The 26,453-nt window shown below is 45.0% G+C and overlaps 2 protein-coding genes across 5 annotated transcripts; both read right to left on the reverse strand.

Annotated features, from left to right (window-relative positions):
- Positions 1-149: 149 nt before the first annotated feature.
- On the reverse strand, positions 150-21,781 carry fnip1 (folliculin interacting protein 1). 3 transcript variants are annotated; one of them, XM_057055391.1, is made up of 17 exons: positions 21,588-21,781; positions 15,283-15,412; positions 12,858-13,096; positions 12,695-12,769; positions 12,505-12,596; positions 11,993-12,076; positions 10,376-10,447; positions 9,088-9,223; positions 8,371-8,572; positions 7,876-7,961; positions 5,683-5,829; positions 5,156-5,325; positions 2,921-4,586; positions 2,628-2,793; positions 2,285-2,485; positions 2,086-2,201; positions 150-1,975 (listed from the first exon to the last, which is right to left on the reverse strand). In XM_057055391.1, exons 1-17 carry the CDS (start codon positions 21,677-21,679, stop codon positions 1,897-1,899), a joined length of 3,753 nt encoding a protein of 1,250 aa, XP_056911371.1. In that variant the 5' UTR covers positions 21,680-21,781; the 3' UTR covers positions 150-1,896. The 3 variants fall into 3 exon arrangements, with proteins under 3 accessions (XP_056911371.1, XP_056911370.1, XP_056911372.1); XM_057055390.1 differs by lacking the exon at positions 21,588-21,781 and adding an exon at positions 17,355-17,542; XM_057055392.1 differs by lacking the exons at positions 11,993-12,076; positions 21,588-21,781 and adding an exon at positions 17,355-17,538.
- Positions 21,782-22,021: 240 nt separating this feature from the next.
- Positions 22,022-24,723, reverse strand: LOC130537391 (uncharacterized). Of its 2 annotated transcripts, XM_057054194.1 has the most exons (9): positions 24,464-24,723; positions 24,085-24,140; positions 23,581-23,884; positions 23,379-23,513; positions 23,244-23,283; positions 23,092-23,144; positions 22,941-22,975; positions 22,644-22,850; positions 22,022-22,106 (listed from the first exon to the last, which is right to left on the reverse strand). In XM_057054194.1, the coding sequence occupies exons 1-9, from the start codon at positions 24,552-24,554 to the stop codon at positions 22,104-22,106; spliced, it is 924 nt and encodes a 307-aa protein (XP_056910174.1). In that variant the 5' UTR covers positions 24,555-24,723; the 3' UTR covers positions 22,022-22,103. The 2 variants fall into 2 exon arrangements, with proteins under 2 accessions (XP_056910174.1, XP_056910173.1); XM_057054193.1 differs by having other exon boundaries at positions 22,022-22,850.
- Between the last annotated feature and the right edge of the window lie 1,730 nt (positions 24,724-26,453).

Consider the following 26,453-nt stretch of genomic DNA (forward strand, 5'->3'; position numbering starts at 1 on the left):
GAAAGATGCTCTTTTAGAAGACAACTTTCACAACACTTTTTTTTTTTTTTACAAAAAGTACGCTTGTGAATGATTCATTTTTCTTTTTTAAACTGTTGATATATGTTGTGTAATAACTCCCATTTTCTGACAGAAACACACCGGGCGCATTTAAGGTATTAACATCGGCATCTTTATTGCACAGCATTCCCATAAAATTGGGAAAAAATAATGTCGGGAGACGAAATCTTGAAAGACGTTCTGTACAAACACATGGAAATAATCTCTGTACAATGTAAATAAACCATTAAACATACGTGAGCAACTAAATAACATTTATATACAAAGAGGGAACATCAGATATAAATTCCTACCTTGTACAAAACGCAGGCTGATACATCGGAGCAAGTATTAGGCATGTATATAAATTCTACCTGCAACACCAGCTCCCCAGAAGCCAGTGATGCGTTCAGGAGCTCTATTAAGACTTACAGGGTGCGATCTGAGTTTTCAGTGTAGCATATTCTAATTGTTGCTCTTCCCAGAGAAGCAAAAATGATGAGTGCTGTTTCAGTGTGTGAAAGTTTAAAAGAAAAAAAAAAAGTATAGTGGAGTTGGTGAAGTTTCTAATCGCGTATGTTATTGACAAGTTTGAATTTAGTTTATCTGTATGTTGTTTTGGTTGGAAAAGCATATGAAGAACTAATAAGATCCCATTTTTCCAATTCCAACAAAAACAATGAAACTATTTCTTGTGGGTTTGGGGGGGAGGGGGGGGGGGGGGGGGTCCATAAACAGGAACACTATAATCAACACAGGCTCCTATTTAGCAAATTGCACCCTGGTTATCACAAAATCATCCATCCGTTACCGTCACAGGAGGACAAGCAAATGAAGGGGGTGGGGAGGATTTTGTGTGGATTCGTGAGTACAACATTGACAGAAACATTTGAAAAAAATATAGTGTCAAATGATACGCCACAAGGCCTCTCCACAGCCAACACTGAAGCCGTAAACATTGTACTGTAAAAAGGTGGGGTAGCTATAAAAGTGTGAAAATATTTCAGCAATTTGGTTTTAAAATATCTCTGTTCGAGCCTTTCGACAGTAAGGGACCCTTCAGACTTTACATTCAGCAAAACCCCTTCTCTTAAATATCTTTGTAAGGAGCCTCCTCAAAGGTTTAACAGCTTTTCCTTAACTTAAAAATAAAACAGCATCTGCACAGTCGACACGAACATTCCTCTGGTGAAAATAACTTAAAACACCTCAGGGTTTCCTATGGTACAACTATAAATGTTTGTGACATCTATTGCCCATACAAAGAACTGAGGTAGAGTTGTACCTATGATAAGAGTGTCGAACCATTTTAAAATAAGCCTTCGAGTCGCAGAGAGCGCCGATTCCTCCGAGGTCATCCCCAACCAGTTTTATAAGGCAGGAATACCTTGTCATTTAAAGGAAAATTCACTGGAGATTTTAACACGTAAACAAATGCATTGAAGTTACTAAAATGTCGACAGTATTGTCAATGAAATATTGTTTAAAAATACACGTTTCCTTAAAATAATCACTTGCTTCATGTGGTGAGGAAAGAAAACAGAAAAGGAAATTAAATCCTATTTGTTATTATGCATCCTATAGTTTCTTTCTCATTGGGAGAAAAGGAATTTTAGTCTTTGGTGTCCAAAAATTAAATAGTCTTGTTTAATTGACACATTCAAATATCAGGTCAGGGAATCCAGGACTGTGGTCTCTACCGCCCTCTTGTGGCGAAACCTGAGCACTGCGACACCGAAGCGGCTGAAATGGACAGAGGAGCTCTCTCCGGTGGTGCTGGGGTCAGCTGCCTTGCATGGGTGGCCGTGTTGGGTTCAGCGTGGTCGGGCTGCTCAGGAGCTCATTACGGTTACAGTCTCATAGTAAAATCTGGGCCACATAGGGGGAGTGGGTGCTGGCAACTGCAGCCAATAGGGGAAGGTCACTGGACTCGATTCTGAAAGGCAACGAGTAATCAGTCAATTTAGTAATACCCCCTTGCAGTAAAGAAATAAAACACATTTTGAAGCCATTCGTGATGTACTGGACTGAGCAATATTTGCTTACCCCAACACCATGCCTAATTCTTTCACATGGACTCTCGTCTGGCCTTTCAAGTACTCAGCAAGCATCTTACTCTTAAAGTAGATTTCCTGTAGACGGTCCTCAAGGTGCATTATACACTAAAGTAGAGACACGGTTGGTTAAGCACACTGAGGTGTTTAAAAAAAGACAAAGGTCGCAGAGACGATGAGGCGAAACATACGAAATTAGGCGAGAGGTTGAGTTTGTAGAGCTGGTGAGTGGACTGTAATAAACTAGACACCAGGCTGGACACCAGGACTTCCTTCCCCAGTTTGTTGGCCTCAGTGGCTCGTCTCTGACTGCTGGCTACCTGCACCGTCCACTTTTCCGTGTCTGCTATAATGCAGACGGCCTCGGCTATGGGTTCATCCAAAACGGGATGCTGCAGCGGACAGAGTTGCATGTTTACGCAGGTGACAAACGCTCTTCGCCTGAAATCGTGGCGTCTGTGGGAGCTTTTATATGTATGCAAATGAAAGCCAGATCACATCGCTTGCAAAATTCTGCATGCAGAAACTTCTTACCTGGACTGCGTGGGCTAATTCAGCCGTGAGGTTCTGTCGGAGCTTGTCGTCGCTTTGCATCCCGTGTAGTACAAAGTCTGGCACGTAGGTGGGGCAGTAGCCTCCTAACAGAGATCGACCGAAGTTGGCAACGCTTGGCTTCGAGTAGTTCTCCACCAACTTTGCTCTACAAATGAGAGGCGGGGTCTGAGATATTCGTCCATGCTGTTGCTGCCACTGGTCCAGTTCTTTTAAAACCCGTGAATAATTCTTTTAGGAATGTTTATGAGTGAAGGCGTGTGTCCTGGACTTACCCTGGGAAGGGAACCAGCACTTCCTCCTGCCAGTCTTCCGTCTCCTCGCTCTCGCTGTCCCCCAGCGCGCTGTCCGAGCTCTCGTTACGGGGTATCTCCCAGTCGTTGATGGGCAACGCTTTCTGCTTTTGGTCCCCTTTGCTGTTGCCGCTGCTTCCATCCTGAGGAACAGGGAGTGAGAGCAAAAGACCCCCGTGGTGCTCCACGGAACACTTCTGGCAGCGGCAGCCGTCAGGCCGGTCTGTAGAACCACATCTGCACCTGTCCTCCGGCCTGGCCTCGACATCCACACTATCGGGACCTAAGCAGAAACCCAAGCCCTGACTCCCGTCGCCTCCCTGTCGGCTGTGATCCCCAGGACCACCGCGCGGGGTGATGCCCGAGGGCTCGTGCAAGTCTTTCTGGTCAGTGGTGCTGTTCTCTGGTTGCTTCACCACATCATCTATAGTCCTGGTCTCCACAGGGTTCTCCGCACTGAAATACTCGTCAAAATGCTCCACACAGTTGGGGTTCCATGCCGGCATCTTACTAGACACCCTCAGCAGGGACGGAGCCCCCTTGGTCTGTTTGCTTTGGTCCTCTGGTGCACCGGTGTTACAGCTTTTTATGTCCGGTCCTCTGTCCTGATGCAGCAGCAGATGTTTGTCTTTGAGTTGTTTCTTGTGCTTTCTGAAATCCTCCTCCACCTTCCTCCCGCGGCTCTCTGTGTCCGACTCCGGAGACATGGAGGCTCCGATGAGGAAGGTGACTTTTGTTGCTGGCTCCTCTTCTGTCAAATCCATGGGCCCCGTGGTCGAGCTCCCCCCCATCACGGGCACTGGCACTGCGGCGGCCAGGCCCTTATCTGGGGGCTTCTTCTCCAAAGAGATCCCCAAAGTCCGTGAAGCCAGCGCTCTACTGAACTGGTTCCCCGTGCCCGTTTCCGTCTCGGCCTCGGCACCGTGGCTCTCTGCCGCAGCAGGAGCTGGAGTTGCTGAAAGGGTGGTAGATGCAGATGGGGCAGTGAGATTCAGTAAGTCCCCTTTGGTCTCCGTATCCAGCACACAGACCTGTTCCCTGGATGAGGCCGAGCCAACACACAGCACGGTTTCCAGCCGGGCCTTTGTGGATAGTGGGCTGTTGGATTCCCTGTACAGTTCTCCAGGTTCCCCCTCCTCTGCCGTCCTAATAACAGCACTGTTTTCCTGGCTATGCGTCGTCTGAAGCAGGCTGCTCCGAGACCCTTGGCTCTCACTACTGTCCTCCTCGTCATCGTCCTCTTCATCCTCGCTCGGTGCGTCTCCGGTGCTGTGCTCCACCTCTGTGTCCGTGTACGTGCTGCTCAGGAGGCTGTTGTCCGAACGGTAGCTACTGTCCTCCGGCCCAATCTGGTGCTCCTGGGTGGTGGCACCTTGGGATAAATAGTCTCCACTGGGCTTATGGACGGTGACCAAGACATAATCCGACTCCTCCACCTCTCCTTTCCTTAACGAGGTGGTGATGAGAGAGCCTGGCATCACGATAGCTTCATCCTCAGCACTGTCCAGCATGTGAGTCTCCAGAAGCTCAGAACAACGAATGAAGTAAGTCAGGACATAAAGGAGCCTTTGAACCAGTTCCTGCCTGCGGCCGACCACCACTGTCCTCGAGAGCCGGACCGGAGACCCAATAGATCCATACAGGTCGCCTGATAAAAATAAGATGTGCATATTTTACATTTGTTTAAGACTGAAGGCAGGAAATAAAGACGGAATGGAAAAGCTTTGGAAGCATTGGAAGGTTCGGTGTTACAGGATAATGTATCACATAAGTAAAGCAATCTGATGGTTATATATGAAACAGTGGATTAAATATATACACACAATATATATGTATATAGTTATCTGAAATCAGGGGTAAAAGCAGTAGCTGTTGGTTTTTCCCAGCATTTTTAGGATTTTGAGATCTGAGTATGCAATCCCACCCATGGACACTAGAGGTCCCCATAAGGTTTATTTTGCCACTACATGTGAGAATCTTCATGTTGACTCAAGATGTGTATCTGTTCTCACAATATTTCTCACGTAGGCTCTTCTTAAATCACTCAAGGACCTGATATGTTTCCACGTGCCACCACAGACTGATAGAGACTGAAGGCTTTTAACTTCAGAAATGTTCATGCACGATGCAGACAAATAACGCGTTGTCAAACTACACTTTAAAGTATGAATATAAATAAATCTCAGTCTGTCCACATGCAAAGTGTAAGACCCTCACCTAACTGTGCCCACAGAGGGTTGTAGGGGTGTGTTTTTGCCAGCATGTCCACGCTCTGTGAGGAGTGTTTCTCCAGGAAGATCTTGATCGGAGGCTGCCCGTTGGGCATGACAGTGGGCACCCAAGCCAGGTGATTGGTCAGAACGGCTGTAAGTAGTGCAGGAAGGAATCTGGAATGCAAACAGAATGACCATTTTAGCGCTCATGATGGCCACCGACACATATGAGCTCTTTATTGGCATGATTCACTTCTCAGTTGAGACCACAAGTGTCTACTTCCCTTCCTGTCTCATGACTCATGTTGGTAAAGTTCAGCCTGTGCTCTCACACAGATGTGAATGAAGCATTCAGATATTTCAGTGTCTAACGTCACATTTCGGTGGAATTTTTCACTGGTGGGAAGAATGACTTACACCCATGGCAACAATAAGACATGGTTGCCAAGGAGATGTCCAAAATGAAGCTGGAATGTCTAATACACGTCGCATTCAAGAACGGGTTGTTTGACGTGGCACCCTTCACTTAACTGGTTCTTGGAGGCCTGCTCCATCAGCAGAGAGAGTTCCCTCATGAAGTGACCACAGAGCTGGTTCTTCTCAAGGGCTCCAGACATCATGGTTAACCAGACGGGCTCGGCCACACGAGGCATGGTGTAGAGGTTACAGATGGTCATCCTGGAGGAGATGCACGGCCATGAAACGGAGCAAATGAGGGGAAGAGGGAGAGAACAGAGGACAGATGTGTTTTTGTCTCTTGGGTAAAACAAAGGCGCTCTCAGTCCGCAGAGTGCCACTGACAGAGCTCAGGCTCTTGTGGCGTTCGCCTGACAAACTCGCGCGTCTTGATCTGTGCTGTGTTTTTACGTTCTCGGGTGAATACTCGAATCTGTATGCATCAGTGGGAGTGTTTGTCTATTGACAGAGACTGGATTTTCCGTGGAACGCGGGGCATACTGGCGAGCACGTCTCGGCTGTGAGCCGAGCTTTGACACAGGGGCAGAGGGGAGATCTCCGAGGAATGTAGAGAATCCCGCAGTTTTGAGTCAACGCTGATACAGTGACTTCAACGGCAAGGGGTCTGGATAGAAACAGTCAAATGAGATGATTGTGGATGGAGAATGATAAGATTGAACCTTCTGGCATCTTCAGAATTTTGAAGCGTTTATACCGACTTTAATTTCTTTAAATTAAGAGTCATTCCGTTTAAGACCTATAGGGGGTATTGACGTCTTAAAACTAATGCCCAGACCTCCAACTACGTATATGCTGGGATTGAGCTCCCATTACAAATCAACCTCAATCATTTGAATTAATAATGTACTTTATATAAATTTAATCCATCATCTCAGGTATGTTGCAACTCATTTTGAGACGCAATAAACTATTAATTGCACATGAGCTTTTGTTCAGTATTAGTAACACTTTTGGGTGTCAAATCATGATACTGGTCAAGTTAAACTGGTACTTCTAAAATGAAAAAAAAAAAAAAAGTTTATGGTAAAATGTGACCTTTTTGGGCCTCTGTCAGAATTCCTTCCTGTACTCTGCAAAACCTCACCCGACCTCAACATAGGCTGGTGTCACTGTTATGTACACATGCCTCTGCTAAGTGCCCAGCTTATCTTTGTCCACATGCGTGAGCGCTTGCATTTGCCCGCCCCCCCACCCCCTAAAATACGTCAATAGAGCATCCACTAAAGGCCTTTCTTCCACTAACTTTCTGTAATGTTCCATGAAGTCAAAACCTGAATGGCACACTTAAATATAGCTGCTGTTTGAAGGTGAGATTTTACAGATATTTTGTTTGCCCTGAGCAATAGCGTTCCTCCCGCAGCCTCACATATTATTTACTATTCTGGTGCTCATGGCTAGTGTCTGAAGTAGATAGGGTTGCCACTCAGCGGGCTTGGGTTGCTGAGGCTGGCTGCCAGCAGGCATATGACTGCAGCAAAGACGGGGACCTCTGACAGGGAAATGCCTGCTCGTGTGTGTGTGTGTGTGAGTGTGTGTGTGTACTGAGAAGATAGGAGCACACAGCCAATGCACTGTGTGTGCATTTTTGGAGCCGTATTCAATAGAAATGCATGACTTTTTGCTTCATATTAGGTCATTACAGGTCAGTGGTGAGAGCACATGTGATCACAAAAGCTTCCCTAAATACAATTTAACCCGACCGCCCAGCAGCCACTGCTGGCAAGATGAAATCTATGGTTTCAACAGTCTGTTTCTGCTTTATATAAAGCAAAATGTTTCTACATCACACCCAAGTGATGCAAGTTATTGTGTAAAAGAAGGAGACTAAAAAGGTGTAAAAGAAATGCACAATATATAAAATAAGGACATAATGGCCCTGGTCACGACAGAAAAACTGAAAGCTAAATAATGTTTTTCGGTGTTACACAAGATGAACCGCACGTAAGCCACACTATCCAAGACACCTTAGCTCCTTGATTTACTTTTTGGAATGGAAGACTAATTGATGGCTATAAAACATCTAGTTTTACAAACTTTAGGTGAGAAGCATGCACAAAACACTTCTCACATCGTTAAAGCCATCAGTTTGTTCCAGGGGTAACAGGATAAGCACGAAGCCTGACCTACCTTCTTAAAAATTTACACGTCGTTGTGGCTGTTCTCAACCGCGGAACCTCCAACACTGTATATTAGAAATTAAGGCAACGAGAGTGTGTGTGTGTGTCAGGGTCTGAGTTGTCACCCAACCTGAACTCGTTGAGGCCGTCCACCATTCTGTTGTATGCCAGGGCCCTCTGACTGGCATCAGCTGACCGCCGACTCATCTTCATGGCCTTGAAAATGACACGACACAAATGCACTCAGAGATATTCGACTCTTCAGCTGGTAAACAAAGTTGCGGGAAAGACGGGGGGGAATTTGCGAGGCAGAGGAACGAATGGAGCATAATCTGGAAGCCGTCCACTACTTTGACAGTGTCCAAAACACACAAGTCAACAGGAGCGCAGATATAAAAAGGTGCCACCATTGAGCAGTCCAATAGCAGCTGTGCTCATTACAGCAACGAGGGGGATAAAGTTTGCATTTGGGCTATCTGAATCTTAGCACTTAACAGGTTTCAATGAGAGGTTTGAATCCAAATACTACTAATTAAGGCAGTTATCAATGTAAATGCATGGATTATATTTAGGAAAGTAGCAAGTACAAATGTTCTCACTAACTAGAGCCAAGTCAGTGTTCTACCTGTTCAATGGCACTCTTCAGCTTGTTCATGTGGCTTTCAAAGAGGGGGAAATGGGAGAAAAAGAAATCCTGAAAGCGACTGTTCTCCTCCGAGTTGGGAGACAGCATGAAGATGACCCCGATGGCGATCTTCTTCTTCCGCGTGGCGCCGAGGCTCGGTCCCCCGCTTTCATCAGACATGTTGAAGCTCTCTTCTACCGACCTGCTCAGGACGAAGCACACGGGGGAATCGGCTTTAGATGAAACAAACCCCCGAATCTTTCAAATTGTATCATTTCACATATGTAACAAAAACAAATAAAAATCAGATTCAAAATCCATTCTCTCAGACAGTCAAAAAAAAAAAGGTGCTTAACTGGGGAGTGTGAGAGTTAAAAGGCACTAACAGGCTGACAGCTGCTTTTAAAGTAACAGACAGCCTCACACAGCATCGTGTCTAGTCACGGTGCTCCACGTGTGGTTATTAGCGCATAGCAGCAGCATGTGTTATTTTCCCAGCTGCTAGCTGGATTCTGCAGAAGCCCTTTTAGGATAAACTTTACAAAAGCCTAAGAGACACCCGGGCTGGAAAGGGAAATAGAAATAAGCAGGATCTGCTGAATGTGACCTTGGAAATACGTGCCTAACAGAACGTTTCAGAAAAGTTTTTTACTCATGTACTAATGTCAGATATTTGCTTGGTTTCACAGTGGCGGTGCAGATGCGTCCGGGTCTCACCAGCGAGGGAAGACGCCGTTTTCCAAGCTTGTGGTCTGACTGCGGAGCCAACGGCGCTGGTAGCTGGACGCACAGCTGCTGGTCAGCGAGGAACCCGGAGATGGGAAGGGAGTGATCAACAGGCTGCTCAGGGAAGCTTCAGAGACAGAGGCAAAGATAAACAGCAGAAGGGTCACTTGTTTTTAAAGGAAAATATTTTAAAACAGGCCAACGGTTCCCTTATTCCTTCTCGTGCAAATTTTTTTTTTAGAGAAATAGTCACATGCTGCATCTGTTGAACACTTGGCTTTACACCAGTTCAGAATAACAATAACTTCCTGCTAACATACACAGAAAATAGATACCTCGATCACAGGGCCACTTACAACCCAGGCAGCAGCGCACCGATCAATGGTTACATGAGCCATTTAGATGGATAGTGGGTGATTAACAACACAAGCTGGGTCAATCACAGTTTCTAAATCTGTGCTGCAGAACCGCATTGTTGAGGGGGAGTATGTCTAGTTTTAAAGTTAGATAAAGGCCTCTTTGCACTGGGCAGGCGGAGGGGCTTCATATGAGAGGATGACACTTGAATTAAGAGCTCGTTTACTTGGAGGTTTTGAAAGCTGCTATATTTAATCGTCTGCATGTGACCTGGGTTTAAACAGAAACCACAATTCCCTTCATACCAGCCATGCCACTGCGGCATGGTGGTGTTTGTAGAGGCGGGGCAGGGGTGCGGGGGCAAAGCAAGCAGGGCAAGACAGGGGTCAGTTTTCACTGCAGTGCTCTCTTGGCACGGGTGGCCCTGCAAACATTCCATGCCTGCGTCATCTTCCATCTTCCTGGTTTCAGGTCAGAATTCTTTCCAGGTTTGAGAGAGAACAAGGTTGCTTCCATCACCCAACACCTCTCACTCCCCACCCAAGCTTGAGAGGAGACACCTGTGGGGTTTCTTCATGGAAAACCCTCTGCAGGGATTGCATTCCAATGACAGCAGCTGAAGTGGCAGCACTTAAAGTAACCAGGATTTGTGTAACAGTTTACATGCTTGACCTTCAACCTTAACTTTTAAACAGAACATCTGCCGCTTTTTCACCGCGTCACCGAAGAAACGTTTCTGAGAAGCTGATATATGCTTGCCCGCAAAAAATAACTGTTATGTATCGCATAAAAATGTGACTTTTCAATGCGTCTTTGTCCTTAACTGAACGCAAATCAAAGTCCGGGTGCATGAGAAGGGAGATGGAAAGCTGGATTGGGTGTAGGTCAATCTGGGCTTTGCTCCTTAGTCTCATTAACTTACCTGACCTAGCGATGCCACTGTCCCTTTCATCGTAAAGCCCTCGACCCGGCATGTCCATAGGGTGACTGTGGCCTAAGGAAGAGAGAGAGGAGAGATAAAATAAAAGGGTTGAGTTCAGGGTCAGAGCATTGGATGACAGGATGACACTGAGGTTAAAAGCTAACACACATGGTGTCTTAAGGCAATGAGAGGCATTTAAATTGTCAAGATAAAGGAACAGAATAGGCCCTGTGGAGCTATTTAATACCACAAACATCAGAAAGTAACATATTGCTTCTGGTTCAATCGGCAGCCATATTTGGCACGGCTACAGTCATCAAATGTAACCCTTTTTCCCCTCAAGGAAATGGAATTATTTTAAGCACTACAGCTGAATATTCATATCTAACCAATAACCACTGCATGGTTACAAAGAAGACCATCCTAGAAATCTTAGAACAGACTCACGTTGGCCTTCCAGCAATTTGTAAAACAAAATGGACGTCTGGCTCCCTAATAACTTTTTTTTTTCTTTAACACATAACCAAAAATACTAAACAAAAAAGGAAAGAAAGTAGCCGTATGTGAAGAAAAACATAAAAATGAAAGAAGTCTATAGCTGCTCGGTAACATAACGATAATAACAACCACACAGAAAAGGGAAGGTTACATTATTCATAACAGCAAGTTAAGTCGAGCCTCTGGATAAGTGGAATGCCTTTTGTGACCATACTAGTGTTGCATAACTGACACAGCAACATGCCACACCAAGCTAAGGGTGCCGTAAACAGGACTGTGGGACAGACCTTGATGTCTAAAACTCTACCTCGCTTTACTGGAGCAGAGGTTCGAACAGAAGCATTAGAAACAAAGCGTGTAGTGCGCCCAGCTTTCTTAAGAGAGAAAGTGAATAAAATGAGTTTTTTCCCCCATTCAACAGCTCCGATGCCGCTGCGCCTCTGAATGAGCCGTCGACCCCTCTGCTGGGGGGAGAGCGGCACAGCAGATTGTGTGAATGTGTGGAACCACTGGGAATGAGTGACGGCGATACCGGTTGTGCACATGCAAGCTCAAGCAATTTACAGTCGGTGGTTGGTTTATTTAACGAGGGGAAACAAAGTCAATACAGAAGCCCACAAAATACAACGCTGAGTTGTTCCTATTGATTAATGAGATTTGAGAGGAAGAAGAATTCAAAAGAAATTAAAAGAACTGTGCCCACTAAGACCATGCACGTGATTTCTGTGCATGTGACATGCCTGCAGGCCTTGGTCTGACAGTATTGGTAGATAGATTCAAGTCTTTGCCTCATGTATGTATGTAAAAGAACATTTTCAAAGTGTTTTGATAGTGCAAACGAAGTAGAAACTTCCCACCTTTTATTTTTAACGAACAAGAAGTGAAAATATTCCTAAAATGTATTCCTTTCCTTCTTTCTGCCGCATCCATCGGACCCAAGGCATCTGCAGTCATGCTTCGATATGACATGCCTACTGTTACGCTCCCCGGTCCCTCTGTCACCACAAGCATGCAGCTGTTGTCAGCCAAAGCCTACACAAACCCACTCTATGGCATCTACTGCCCGCCCACACACATGCAACTGGCACGTCTCAGTCGTGGCCAGTTTGAAGCGCCAACCTGAAAAGAAAGACGCGCTCTTGATGAGGCGCAGAGGGCCTTGTTCAGAGAAGGCCCGTCGAGGGCTGCAGAGCTGAGAAAATCCTGTGCGGCACAAACACAAAAAAAAAAAAAACATGGAAAAGAAGAAAGGGAGGAAGAGGGAAGAGAAAAATAACAATTACTGGGTTAATGAGGACGAAAGGGGTAAAACTGCCAGCTTCCTGGCACCCACTCATTCTAAATCAAGATTTTTTTTATTTTTTTTTAGTTGAGGAAGAAATAATGATGAGCAAGGTGATTGACCACTCACAGAAAACAGAATTTAATATCTTTTCCTCTCTTTCCTGAGAGGAAAGGACACAAAATGCACAACATACCATTGAATTATTGTGAAATATTTGGAGCCAGAAGGGTTAACAGGAAAAACATGAACCACAGACAAAACAACACAGACACAGTACGTCTGTACCCACTACAGCATCTAATTCCTTGTCAAACTTGATGCAAACAGGAGGGAACTTCGGTGTTACCTATGTTCTTTAAAAGACTGTTGACCCCAGTGTTTTGGTCGGGCCAGAGTGTGTTGCTGTCCTGCCCAATGAACTCCAGGCTGTCTTGCAGCCTGCAGCACAAAGAAACGACAGAAGAAAATCATAAATAGACAGAGATAGACGACTGGAACATTTTATTGAACATGGAGGGGGGAGGGAGAGTGCTTACGTGTTGAGACTGCCATACGCACTTCCTCCTGTCCTGGCTGTGAAGACCTTGCTCAGCATCAGCTGAGGCGGTGATCTGTTTTGATGACAGCAGAGGGACAAAGTTCATTAGTGCGTTTGGGCACGTCTGTTTTTAACCGTCTCCAATCACCGTTTCTTCCGACCTGATTTGGTGGATTTTGAGCGTCGAGCCTTTGTAGCTCATGGCCACCGACCCGAACATCATTTCTCCCAGCATCACCACGTCCGACGAGCACCTGGAGCCCGGGAAGCGCAGACCCTGCTCCTTGGTTTCCTTGATTTCAGAGGTGCCCGAGGACGAGCTGTCCAGGGAACTGCTGCTGCCCCCGGTGGAGCGGAGCTGGCAGCATTTCCCAAACATTTTCACCTGGCCTTCGGTGTTCTGTAGGATGACAAGAAGAAGGCAGCAACCTTTTAAAAATGTGCAGACAGCCTCAAGTGGGTCAACTTAATTGTCCCAAAGTAGAATCAGACATGGCATTAATGTCCATGCAGGATATGTGCATACATGCAACATTACAAATGCTCCCATAAGCACCACCAAAGTCTTTGCCCCTTTAATGCATTTAGAATTTAATATTGAAGAAGTGTTCTCTGGCTCGTATCCAGTCAGACTCTTAGTGGGAATCTAGAATTGAACTTTAACTGTTGAAGTAAATGTGACACCTAATGCTGATCCACCCATGTAAACAAGCCAGCGAAGCCATGTGAGCCCGTATCCTGTGCCGTCTCAACTTTGCCGAGAGGAATGCTTTCAGGACGGTGTGCGTGCGCGCCTGCATGCGTGTTTGTACTTGCTACACACTGATTACCAAAATCTGCATTCTACCAGCAAAGTGAGGACATTTTTGTATTTCGGGATTAAACTGGGTTAGAATAAGGGTTAGGGTGGTTAGTTGGGATGGTTAGGAGCTGGGTAATGTATTATGCCTATGAAAGTCCTCACAAAGACAGAAGTACAAGGTGTGTGTGTGTGTATGTGTGTGTGTGTGTGTGGTAACTATTCACTTTCTAATCCCTGTCCATGCAAGAGAAAGAACGAAGAGAGACATTAAAATGCAGACAGGGGCATTTTACATAACCAATGCAGGCTGTTCACTATACTTTATATTTACGAGTGTTTGCAATGCGCACACACACCAAAATGAAGCCACACCGACTGAGTGAGCATTTGTTTGACTGTGTGTACGTGCTGTTGCTGCACTGCAATGTGAGGTGTGTACACAAAGGACAGCAGCATGTGACTGCCAGTCATATGACTCTTGCAGGATCTCGTGATCCAGCAGCGCAGTAACCCTTCCCTTCCCTCCCCGAGCCAGTTCGGCTTTATCTCGCCGCTCCGCTCCTGCGCTGCGATGTTGCCTTCCCCTCCCCCCCCCAAACCGAACCTCTAATTTTGATCATTTTTGACTTGAAAGTATCCTGTCGAGTCACAGGTTATCGCTACGTTCCACATTCTGGGCTCTGTGCTTTGCTTCTTTCTCGTGTTGATCCAAAGTTGGTGGGGGAAAAAAATAAAAAAAATCATGTGATAACCATCATGTAGTGATAAACAAGCAAAAAAAAAAAGGCTCTCGCATCAAAAAATAGACTCATTTGCAGATTTTGCAACTCCAGAAAGCCCCTTTAAATGCATTTATCTCCACGTATGGCAGGAGTCATGAGTAGAAAGATGGAACTCGAAGGGTGAGAAAGTTGCAGATGACAAACGGGAACAAAAGCAAAGCGGCGGGAGGTGAAGACAGAGAGAATGACGGAGAGAGTGACACAACAGTCATGTGAGGAGCAAAGAATGCTGCTTCGACGCGACCTGTCAGCTGATTCTATTATTATTTGAGATAAGTGCCCCAGAACAAACCAGTCAGGGTCAGTCAACGGCACGCACCACTTTTATTAAAGTATCGAGGCTGTGCAAGCATCGGGTTTTCTCACCTACAAATGAGATTATTAGCACAAACACACACTCCCAGTTGAATGGGAAACCAAAATGTTAACATCACAATCCTGAAACCGGCGTGTCGCTTTGGTCACCTGATGTTCTCTGATACGGACGACAGGGGTTTCGGTTAAGTTCTTTCACTTCTTCCTCTCAGTACGAGGAATTAAGTCATCAGAAGACCGAATGATAGTGGAATGGGTTTTTTCCCGCGACCGTTTCCTTCTGTCGGACGCAGAAGACGTCCTGCAGACTGGGCGCCCTAAAGTGCAGCTTTCAAGTGCAGCTTTCAAGTGTCTTCTTCAGCTTTAAAGTGTCACTGAATGTCACACAATTTCTATGACAACTTCCAACCAACAGAAAGGTGAGAAACTGGAAACTGCAATAAAACAGGTTCTGCCACATTTTTAACAATTGTGGTTCCAACTTCTAGAAAATGTGTCACATTAGTTTGTATTCTCTCCCGTCCTTCTTTGTATGAGCTGGTCGGGCTTCTGAGTTCTCCCCGTTAACAGGGAGTTTCTCCCTACCTGAGGGGACAGACTCTGGGTTTCTGTAAATCCCCTGCAGGTGATCTCCACTTTAATCAGCACTTTATAAATAACACTGGATTTAAAATTGGCGAGACTCACTGGGATGGGTGTTTCCTCCGGGCCCCTCTTCATTGTGTTGGAGTCGAAGAGGACATTTCTGCCGCGCCTCTCGCAGTCCTGGTAGACTATCAGTCTGATCTGACTGGGCTCCAGCTGGGGGACTGGCCAGCTAGGTGAAGACAAAAAAAAACAAAAAACGTGTTACAATTTAATAAAAGACGGACCCAAATTGTAAACTGGCTCCCTCAGAGAGCCTCCCGCCACAGGCCTGCATTCACCCATTCACATTCCTATACGTGGCAGATATGACCTCGCACGGGGCCACATTAGGAGGACGTGCACATGCACCGGAGACGCAGCATCGGGAGCTATTTTGGGGTTCACAGACTTGCTCAAGGACCCTTTGACACATAAAGTTCAGGTGCACTTCAGGTGACCACCTGAGCCACAGTTCCCCCAATACTGGGGGCGAATGGGTAACTATCAATACTGGGGGCGAATGGGTAACTATCAATACTGGGGGTGAATGGGTAACTATCCAGTCATCAGATGAACTGTCCACCACCTTTAAAAAGGTCACAGTCAAGCGCACCCTTACAGCCTGAACAGTAATATAAATGTAGGGTTATTGCAAAACCAGTAAATTGTTGCCCAGTTAAGTAACAGATAAGCAGTTTTGCTGGAAATCTCTCCTCCAAAGTTGTTGCTAGGTAACTTGGGATATCGCCCAGCTCAATATTTATGCAGGTCATCTCCAGCAATGCTGTACAGTACAGGATGTCACGATGCTGTATGTGGTCCTCTGGCAGTCACCTCTTCTATGAAACAGGTTCTGCTGCTTGATTTATGGGCTGGAGGTGATGACAGGGAATTGGACCCGCGGATACGGTCCAGGATTTCAGCCTCAACGGATGGACGGACGGGTGAGGCAGATGGACACAAATCTGCCCTAATTTTAGCCTTTTATTAAGAAGCGGAGAGCATCCCTAAATACATGATTAGCATAGATGGGCTGGTGGAAAAAGAACACTTAAATCCATTTCACTTGCAAAGATAGCACACACAGCCATTTCTTAGCATTGACATGGTGAAAGGTATGTACTAAAAGGCATAAATTACCTTCCAGTGACATTGGGCACACAAAGCTCCGTGTCAATGCCAACAGTTCCTGAGATCAAACGTTGCCATTACATTAGATTACAAATGCTAATCTGAGAGTTTGGGCTGAGCAAATGATCAGAAATAACCAGATCAACACAGCAGATAACCCCACTTTCAATGCCTTCTGGGAACTTAGCCGTTCCTCAATCGTGTATTTATGACAGCATGTTTTCTGAAACCGTTCCAGGCAAATTTGGTGTGGGGTTAAAAAGTCGGACCCAAACTGACTGGTGGAGAACTACTTTTCATGATGCGCTATTTTGCATCTAGTTTCATTTTTGCTCATTCCCATCCGGGTCTGGTTGAAACAGCCTCAAAAGTGCGTGGTCGTAGTGAAGCTGGATGAGCAACTGCAAATCTTGTGGAAAAGTTCGCAGAAAACAGAAATGTGAAAGAAATGACATCTGACAGCGGTGCAAACCGAGAGCAGAGAGGGAAGCATGCCCTCGGTGAGCTTGTGACAGTCACAGCATTGACAAGAGAGGAGTCATTCATAAAAGCAGCACATGACTGTTACATACTTGCACTGCCTTAGCCTCTGTTCTAGGCGCCAAAAAGGGCTTTAAAAAAAATCCTGAGAACTTTAGAAATAAGCCTCAGCTCTCTTTAAATTTTAGGCTAGATTTTAATCGCACTTCCAACTCAAAGCCAGGCTTTTGAAGCTTAGTTTTCCTTCTCTGCCCCCAATATTCGCTCACCTCCAACCTTGAAGTAAAAAGTAAGAATAAGAACTCTAGAAACTAGAGATCCACCCCAATTTACAAGCCAGAACTAATAAGAAAAGGTTGTATTGTGCGATCCCGAGCTCAGGAGCTTACGTCGATCTTTCGATCACCGCGATCCCCAGAATGTTTACCAGAAGCTGCATTTGCAGCACGTTAGCGATGCCAGTGCACCAGACGGAGCTTCACACGAAGACTTAGACCTGGTTAAATATTAGCAACTCCTACCTGGGCATCATTGCGACTCTGCCAGTCCTTCCCCAACCTTCTCCCTGTCTTTCTACTCTTCTATCTCCTCTTCCCTCTCCTCTCGTCTCCCGGCCGAAGCGGGGGTCTAAGAATAGCGGCGAACTAAATTCACACAACAACATGAGACTGTCAGGTGATCGCGGGAGCAATGTGTGCGCCGGACAGCATGAGGGCAGCGACTGCCGGCTCCTAAAAAGCGCGGCGATGACAACGACAGCGGGGATTTGTTCTTGTGTCAGGTCTTTATTTCTCCATTGCGCCACTTTGGGGCGATGCAGAATTTTTACGTTCCGCCTTGACAAAGAAGTCTTTGAATGAAGAGAGTTGAAAGCAGATGAGCTTATAAGTGAAAACTTCCCAGATTGTGGTTGGTGGTAAAACTTGTAACAGCGAAGCGAAAGTAAAAGGTCAGCGAAAACAGCTCAAAGAGTGATGATTTTCCCTGAACCCCGACTGAAATAAACTTTTGGAAAATATAATAATGCAGTTAATCATCTCTAAATACTGGTTATTAACACAATAATATAGCTTTCAAAGAACAAATAAATGGGTACCCGGCACTGCAGACAACCACTTGATATTTGCATTGTTTCTCAACGGGATGGGTCGGGACATGGCTCCTGGCTCTCTAACCTCTCTGTAAGCGCCCTGAACGTTCACATGTGCGCTCATGTTTGTCTGGGACGGTTACATAAATGTCACCACCGTCCCGAGTTTGCCGTTCCTCCTGCTGCGCGTGGCAGAGGTGTCTCCGAGATCTGCCCTTGGAATGTTCTAGTCGTGTCTAATAACGCACCGCTGCACCTAGCGCCACAGCAAGAAGACCGCCTGTCTTTGAAATCAACAGAACATTTTAATTGTATTAAAAAGCTAAAATTGAAGACGTCGACCTTACTGCATTGAAACAAGCCCTTTTACCGCAACTATTGTTGGCGCTATTGCCAGAAAGCAACCTGACTCAGAGTTTGAACTACTTGTTATGGCCCCACTAAAGACTAATATCTTCCAGCAATCACGTGGTGAGAAAGAAGATGCAACAACGCATCCAGAGGCTACCTGACTCACAATGACAACAAGTTCAAACTCTTCAAACTCTCATTTGGAAATAAAAGTGGAAAACAATGACCCAGATCCATGTTTAAAAGCAAGTGTCGTCACTTATTACTATTACAATGTCCTACTGATGCACTATGCCTCCATACACCTCCCTGTGTGCATCCTTTGATGTATTATCTAAAAACTATGTGTACACAGTGGTTCATTCATGTGTCACAACCTGTGAGTTCACATGACAGGAAATGGAAAGACGGCGACGTGACTGTAACAAAAGGATCACACAAAAGGTGTCCTTAAGCTTGTGGCAAGCTACAGTTCTGGTTTCATGACAAAAAGCTTATACAGTATCACAAGGCAGCATCTGCAACAAGTACACAACGTAAGAATAACCACTGATTGCTCAGTTTAGAAAAAAAAGCTATTAGACCAAGCAGAGAGCACATCCTGTGTTTAACAATCTGACTTCCTGTTGACCCCCCCAGTTCTTATTCAGAGCCAAAGCCAAATTAACCAAGCTCCCAGGAGTCAGAACTGTTTCCTTTTTGTCTGTGGAGATCCAACTTTACAACCATGTCTTGTTTTCTGATTGTAGAACTTAAGTCAGCGTACCAATATCACGCTTTAGATTTGCCCTGACTGATGTAGATACAAAACTGTAGGCTACAAAAAGGCTGATATAGCATTGGGTTTTAAAAAAAATCTCAATGTGTGCCATTTGTCAAATACTGATGGAATCATTTTTGTTTAAGAGCTACCCAACAGTTGTAGAAATACACCCAAGAGAGCATGTCTCGCACCCTTAAAGTGACAGGAGCCAAGCGGTGTTTATATAAGAAGCAACTTTTAAGTAAAACTAGATCTTCTCTGACACTCAGGACCACCAGTGTGTGGTCACTTAAAATAGCCCGGATAGCAACCTGATGACAGCCGCCACTTTGCAGAATGCTGGCGAGCCTGCAGCATTTCAACACAAACATGGACCAAAGCAGCTTGCAAATGTAGCCATGCATCGTTTGCACCGATATCTGATGTTCATGCACACACTTTCCATTGGTGCAGATTTATGCCGGAGAGTCGACCGAGGTTTTGCCCCACAAACCGCCTCGAGATGGACGAAAGCCTCACATGACACACACGTTACGAAAGGGCACAATTGAGGAAGGTCGGCGTGCCAATCGGTAACATTAGTCAGACGCTACTACGGTACTTCTCTAACCCCCTTCGGTCTAAAACGCATCACTAAAAATACATACGAGGCCTTGTGTATTTTTGACCTCCATCCTCAAGCATTATTTTACAGATGGAGAAAAAGTCCAATCAGAAACACGCCGAGTGCTGAGCGAGTGATCCATTTTAAAAACTCACCTCAAGGTTACACAAGCTATCAGCTTCATACGAGATGAAAGCCCACTCACACCGATTTCAAACCTTGATGAGCATCAATAAACCGCGTCTGAGAAGAAAGATGTAAACCGGCTAAATAAATGACTTGTGAGCTGCATCATCCAGCATTAAAGCTGGGAGCGATTACACCATTTTTGAGTCTTCCGTGTTACAAAACGCTGAAGAGAGCGCACACCGCGACATCCCCTCTCACGCTTGCGACATGTCTGTCCTTTTGTGTGGCAGTCTCCGTTTGAAGAGCCCAGGTCGATAAAGTTTCCCCCCGCCCCGAGTAAACATCAGTGGTCGGAGGCAGCGGAGACAAGTATTCTGGCTGTGGGGGGGTCGTACAATGATTCTGGCTGAAGAGCCAGGGGCTTGCTGTGAAATGTTCAGTATGGTGTCAAATGCTGCAACAGGGGAAAGAGGAGATTCTTTTTAGGGGTCCTCTCGGGGTTACCCAATTTGGTGCCCGCTGTGGTATTCCAGAGGGCAAGACCATTTGAAAAAGTGCAACACTTGTATTACATAAAAACACTTTCACCAAGAAATCTGATAGAATAGATAAGAGCTTCTCTATTCAGGTTATGAACTTTTCCTTAAGTTGTCTCCAGCACATCATCACTCCTTCCTGCTTTTGTCGCCGAGCGATCCATGCCTGTTGAATGGGGACTTCATGCCAAAGGTATGAAGTGCACAGCTGACCATGGAGTTAACAGAAAAGCCTGCTGTCTGCCTGTCCGCGCGAGGCCAGCCAAACACTTAAAGACACACACTTCATTGATATTAGTGGCACATGGTACCTTTGTGGGGATGGAACGTGCGTTGGCAGAGGGGGCCGATCTGGAAGTGGCACCACAGGGGACTGAGCTCCCGACGACTGGTCAATATCCCCGTCATGGGTGACAGGATTTGACTCATAAAATAAAGTGGTTTTAAACTAAAAAGAGAATTCTGAGGGCTGACGCTGACCAAGAAGTGTCAGGACCATCTGCACATGGGAACCAGGAAATGAACTTCAGTCCTGCATTACACTATAGTTCATACAATGGCACATTGCTTTAAATCGTAACGCTAGATTAAAAATGGATCTATCAGTGATCCACTCAATGCTGAGATCACATGTGTTTTAAAACAAAGCACACCGTGTCCCTACGCGACGTCTGCTTTAGCTAAGAATGGGTAAAGCAGCTCCGAAGAACTAAAGGAGATGCCAGTTGTACTTTGTCCCGAGTTATCGCCCTGATAAGCTGGAGAACGTGACCAGCGCTGCGGCTCCTTTCTCACTCCACCGTTACCACAGAAACACAAAGATGGGGGAGACAAAGGGGGGGGCGGACGGGCGATTATTATGAAACTTGTGAGCATTTGTGCCCAGTAGGCGTCAGCGGATAATTTTACCGCGGCGAAACGCACGTCCCCAACTTTGCGTGCCTTTATTAATAGCAGTATGTAGGCCGTGTTGCTTGCGTGGGCGAGCAGAAAGTGCTGGCTGGGTCAGGCGTGTGAAGCGTGTGCAGCAGCCGCGCTATCGTCTGGTCGCTAGCATTAGCATGTTAGCACTCCATCAGACAGGCACGTAACCACTCACCCCGCGTCTCCCCGTAGAGTGCAAGTTACTTTACCGCTGAATTAGAGCAAACTACAGGCTACTGAAGTTTTAAAAAAAAATTATCCCACTGAATACGCTTCCGGAAGCCACGGAAAACAGTCAAATAACGCTATATAAAGAGATCCGTACAAACCAGAACCCAAACACACACAAATAGCTACCTGAAAGCTGGGTCCTCTTTCCCGCATCTCGGTGGTGGCGAGGAAAAAGCATTTCTCTTGTTAAAAAGTTTCTGGAAGAGAGTCGGGGGCATTTTGTACCAAAACAAAGTCGGTACAGACTTTTCTTTTCAAATCCAGGAGCAAATCTTGTTTCTTGTAACTGTCTCCATGGGTGTCACGGTCATATGACAGAAATTAGTCACGCGAGCTGCTTGGTAACCAGCAACATTTTTCTGATTGGCTGATGGGACGCTGCTGCTACTACGAAATTTCTGATTGGCTGATATATTTGGCCGTGTACCACGTGGTAAGAGGATTCGCCGTGTTGATGTTTTGTTGCAAATCGCGACTGCGTGAAATTTATTCACCTTAAATCCCACAAGTAAACTGCCAGCCGTTTGAAAGACGTTCAGAGATGACAACGTTCACACATCCAACGATCACGATTTATTCATGTTACAGTACTTTGGTTTGTGTTTTTTCTTCGTCTTTCCCATCTCCATGTGCAAAGGTGGCTCACTGAAATCCCACATTTGGGATTTAAAGTTCATGGGAGAGTAACAGAAAATGTGTTGAGATTAAGATACACAAAAGGTAAAAAAAAAAAAAGGCTTATTTTTAAATATCAAATCAACCACACTCAGGAAGACAAAAGATTCACAGAAGATTGACGTTTACAAAAGCCAGATCTGCCATCTAGCGGCCATTTTGTAGACCTTGACTTTGCTAAGCAGGAAATCAAGAAAACGTGCAAACATACCTGTTACATACATATAAAATATTTTTTTCTAATTTTAATTTAAGAATATTGTAGCCAAATCATACAAGCTTAAATGTTGACAATATATAATACACCCCACAGTTTTAAACTGCATTTTTTCTTTAGGATGAACCATTCAGAGTGTTTTCAGCCGTGAGAGGAAAAAAAGGAATGCTCCACAGCTTGTCACACCTTTCTCTCATCCTCTGAAAGAATGCTTCCTCATCACTGTCGCTGCTGAAGTGAAAGAACTTTGCTCTCTCTGGGGTCTTCGTGATTGACCTTTTCAGCCTCACCTTTGACCGGGGTGCCTCCTCAGGATCCATCTGACCTCCGTTGGACGTGTTGTCTTCCGGTTTTATGTGCTGAACAGGGCTGGAAGTTTGGAACGGCTCATTGTCACAGTGAACTGGTAACTTGCTGGCTGGGGCATCTTTTGATTGAATCAGGGGGCTTTTGAACCACACCTTCTTTCTAAACAAAATGGGCTTTCTTTTGGGGAGCTGTGAGATTACAAATTGACTTAAATACAATCAGAATAACTCTAGTATCTCTTTTTGCATTGCAAGGCATTAAAAAAAATGATTTCTTACTTTCAGTGGAGTTTTTGGTTGAAGGACTTTGGTTGCTTTCCAAAAGAGAAACAAAGTTGAGAATGAACAATGTGATGTGTAAAATAAAAGCTGTGTCATTCACAGTCTAATTCACAATCGCTCATTATAAAATTACAAAATAAAGCAACACCTGATGAGACCGAGCTCCCCATTTTGACATCAGCTTCACTTCCTCCATGTTGCCTTCAAATAGTAAAAATAAAAATTTAAAAAAGCTAATTATTTAGATTTGATTCTTTTAAAATTGACTCACATGCTGCATGAGCTCTATTTAACACTCACTTGGCTTTCAGGTTTGCGTCTGCCCGAAGAGCAGAGTTATCTGCAGACAGATGTGTAGATCTCAATACATACAAAGGAACAGCAAGTCCTCTGACATATGCTGTTGAAGATTAGAGTTGGAATTTGTCAAATTACCAGATATTGTGGAAAGGTTGGGGGCTGGATGCATGAGGATGCTGACAGCGTGGCTCGCATCCAGCAAGGTAGAATTTTTATTGTGAAGACAAACAGCCAGGAACTCTTCCTTGAAAGGCGAAAATAGCACTTCTTCTATAAAATAGATATAAATAGAAAAATAAGCTGGTGCTGTGGAGGAAGATACAGACATCTCACAGACCGCTTGTTTCTTTTCTGAAGATCTCTGGAGAGGGAAGGCTGTTGGAAGCTGCAGAGGTGCAGGAACAAGTATCATCGACCTCATCGTTATCAGAGCTGAAGCTCAAATCTGACTCCAGGCTAAGTGATGCGGTGCTTCCAGACGTCACTGATGGTTTTGTGCTTGCTTCTGGGGACACATGGGGGCTGGAATTTCTAGAAATTGGCACAGCAGGCAAGGCTGCATTGTCTTCAGGGTTCCCAATAAATGCAGACCTGCATCCCTGTAATTTAGATGATTGGCAGTGACCAGGCTTAATATTACTCTGCAGGAAAAAAAGAGGGAGGAAATAAACAACAAAATAAACCAAAAAACAGCTCAACACATACTCCTCAAAGCCTCTGCATAGGGGAAAAAAAGAAAGAATTTACACCCTTATTTTATGAAAACTATGTGTATCAGTTACAAATCAACACATTATTTCTTAATCACAATACCACTAATACTATGTTGAGTGGGCTTCACCTCAGATTCTTCAGGAAGTGCTTCATAATGCTGGATAGGTAAAAACCTCTGGCCCTCTGCAAAGGTTGGAAAAAAATAAAATAACCACCTAAAAGTTAATCATTATTTCTCTAGTAGGACTTTATACAGGCCCCCTATGATAATATATATGGTCATAGAAAATTATATGAATTCACATCATTTTCTTTTCCAGAATTCTAATTATATTTCAAAAAACTACCTTTTTGCTAAATTTATTTATTAATTATGCTGGACAGAACACAGACAGGATAATTCCTTCTCTTATGTACACAGTTTTGAACGTATCGTAGCAATTTAATTGATTTAAACGCATCTATTCCATGAATCGACACTGTTCGTGTGTGCTGGTGGCTCTTACTGTTTCCTCTCCTCACTGCTGTTTTCAGAGGCGTATCTCTTTTGATACACAGTCCGGAGTCACGTCTTTTCTCGCACTTTAACCGCCTCATTTCCAAATAAACTTAACTTCAATTGACTCTTTTCGCAACATTACAAAACCCACGAATCATGAGTTACATGAATCCAAGGGAATTAAAACGTGAGAGGTCAGGTATCCTCTGCGGCGCCTAGTAACCGAACACACCTGCAATTAATCCAGCTATTAACCTGCAATCTGCGTCTTCTTCCTCTGCTGAACACAGGGGGCGCACATGTAGACATAAAGATTGTTTACTTCCATCTAGTGGCCATAAGCTGTAACTACACGCCGAAATACTTTTGAAACTATCCTTTTTTTAATCATATTTATCGTGTTTCACATTTATTATTTTGTACTTGTGCACACCTTTTCACGTGATATTATCAGAATTTAAAAACAACATGGGGCACATGTTTAAAATCATTTCAGAATATCTTTATTTCATTGCCCATTTTCAATTTCTTAACGAGGCAATTTGTCTATTTACCCTTCCTGACACATTTAAGTAGACTATAAGTGAGGGTCCACAGCAGGACACGATGAGAAATGATTTAAAACCCAGCCTGCTTTAATATCAAACACTCATTCCCTGTTAGTCCTTGATTTACATAGATTCAGGTGGTTGAAGCACACATTCAAAATGATGATTTAAGGTTTTGAGAGCTTTGAAAGGTCCTTTAAGGATGCTGATATGATCAGCTACTGAGTGTACAGTAGTAGTATTGGCCTGCCCTTATTGATCTGTGCGTTGAGCAAAAATATTATGTGTATGCTGAGTAAACGGTGACACCACAAGGTAATACCTGTTGCCACAAACCCTCCTGAATTGTATTTGATGTCACAACTACACTAAGAGACAAAGGTGTAGCTGCTTAAGCTAACCGAGAAAATAAACTCTCTATTATTATATAGGAAGGCTCCTCCTGAGGAATAACTCTGTACAATCAATGTACTTGATCCATGATCCAAATCACTATTAGAAATAGCAAAAATGAACACATACAAATCAAATGAAAGCATGTTGTAATGTTAACATGCTGATTTTAGAAGCAAAATACTAAATGAGGCAACAAATAATTACTTTCCAAGCAACAATAGATGGAAGTTGATTTTTTTTTAAAAAGTCTCACGAGGATTGAATGTGAATCCAATTATCACCTGGACTTATGACTAATGGCAAGAAAATTCAGGCGTAGAGCTCGATAAATGTGTTGTTTTCCAGTATTGCTAATGAGATAAACAACTGGGGCTGGGGAAGACTGTCTCGGACTCCGTCACCATCAGCACCGGATCACCCCAGGGCTGTGTCCTTTCCCCCCTCCTCCTGTACACTAACTGCTGCACCTCAAGCCACCAGTCTGTCAAGCTGATCAAGTTTGCGGATGACACCACCCTCATCGGGCTCATCTCCAATGGCGATGAGACTGCCTACAGGAGGGAGGTGGCTCGACTGGTGTCCTGGTGCGGACACAACAACCTGCAGCTGAATGCTCAGAAGACAGTGGAGATGATTGTGGACTTCAGGAAAGTCACAGCCCCTTTGCCCCCCCTTGCCCTCATGGACTCCCCCATCACCATCGCGGACTCCTTCCGCTTCCTGGGCACCACCATCACCCGGGACCTTAAGTGGGAGCCAACCATCAGCTCCCTCATCAAGAAGGCCCAGCAAAGGATGTTCTTCCTACGGCAGCTGAGGAAGCTCAAACTGCCTCCCAGGATGTTGGCGCAGTTTTATACGGCCATCATCGAGTCCATCCTCACCTCCTCCATCACCGTGTGGTACGCTGGCACCACCGCCAGGGACAGACTGAGGCTGCAGCACGTCATGCGCGCTGCCGAGAAGGTGATCGGCTGCAGGCTTCCATCCATCCAGGACCTGTATATCTCCAGGACCCGGAGGTGTGCAGGTCGGATCACGGCCGACCCTTCC

The sequence above is a fragment of the Takifugu flavidus genome, chromosome 14, assembly GCF_003711565.1.
Source record: "Takifugu flavidus isolate HTHZ2018 chromosome 14, ASM371156v2, whole genome shotgun sequence".
NCBI lineage: Eukaryota > Metazoa > Chordata > Actinopteri > Tetraodontiformes > Tetraodontidae > Takifugu > Takifugu flavidus.

Bases quoted from the DNA above. Each gene is read 5' to 3' on its own strand.
- LOC130537391 (XM_057054193.1), bottom strand. From the start codon at position 24,554: ATGAGGCGGTTAAAGTGCGAGAAAAGACGTGACTCCGGACTGTGTATC. The intron at 22,976-23,091 runs GTGTTGCTTTAT...TCTTTTGGAAAG, and splicing joins GGGGAGCTCGGTCTCATCAG to CAACCAAAGTCCTTCAACCA. The intron at 22,851-22,940 runs GTAAGAAATCAT...GTAATCTCACAG, and splicing joins AACCAAAAACTCCACTGAAA to CTCCCCAAAAGAAAGCCCAT.
- fnip1 (XM_057055390.1), bottom strand. From the start codon at position 17,497: ATGTTGTTGTGTGAATTTAGTTCGCCGCTATTCTTAGACCCCCGCTTC. The intron at 10,448-11,992 runs GTTGGCGCTTCA...TCTCTTCCTTAG, and splicing joins GAGCGCGTCTTTCTTTTCAG to GCCACAGTCACCCTATGGAC. The intron at 2,486-2,627 runs GTAAGAAGTTTC...TGTCCGCTGCAG, and splicing joins AATTAGCCCACGCAGTCCAG to CATCCCGTTTTGGATGAACC.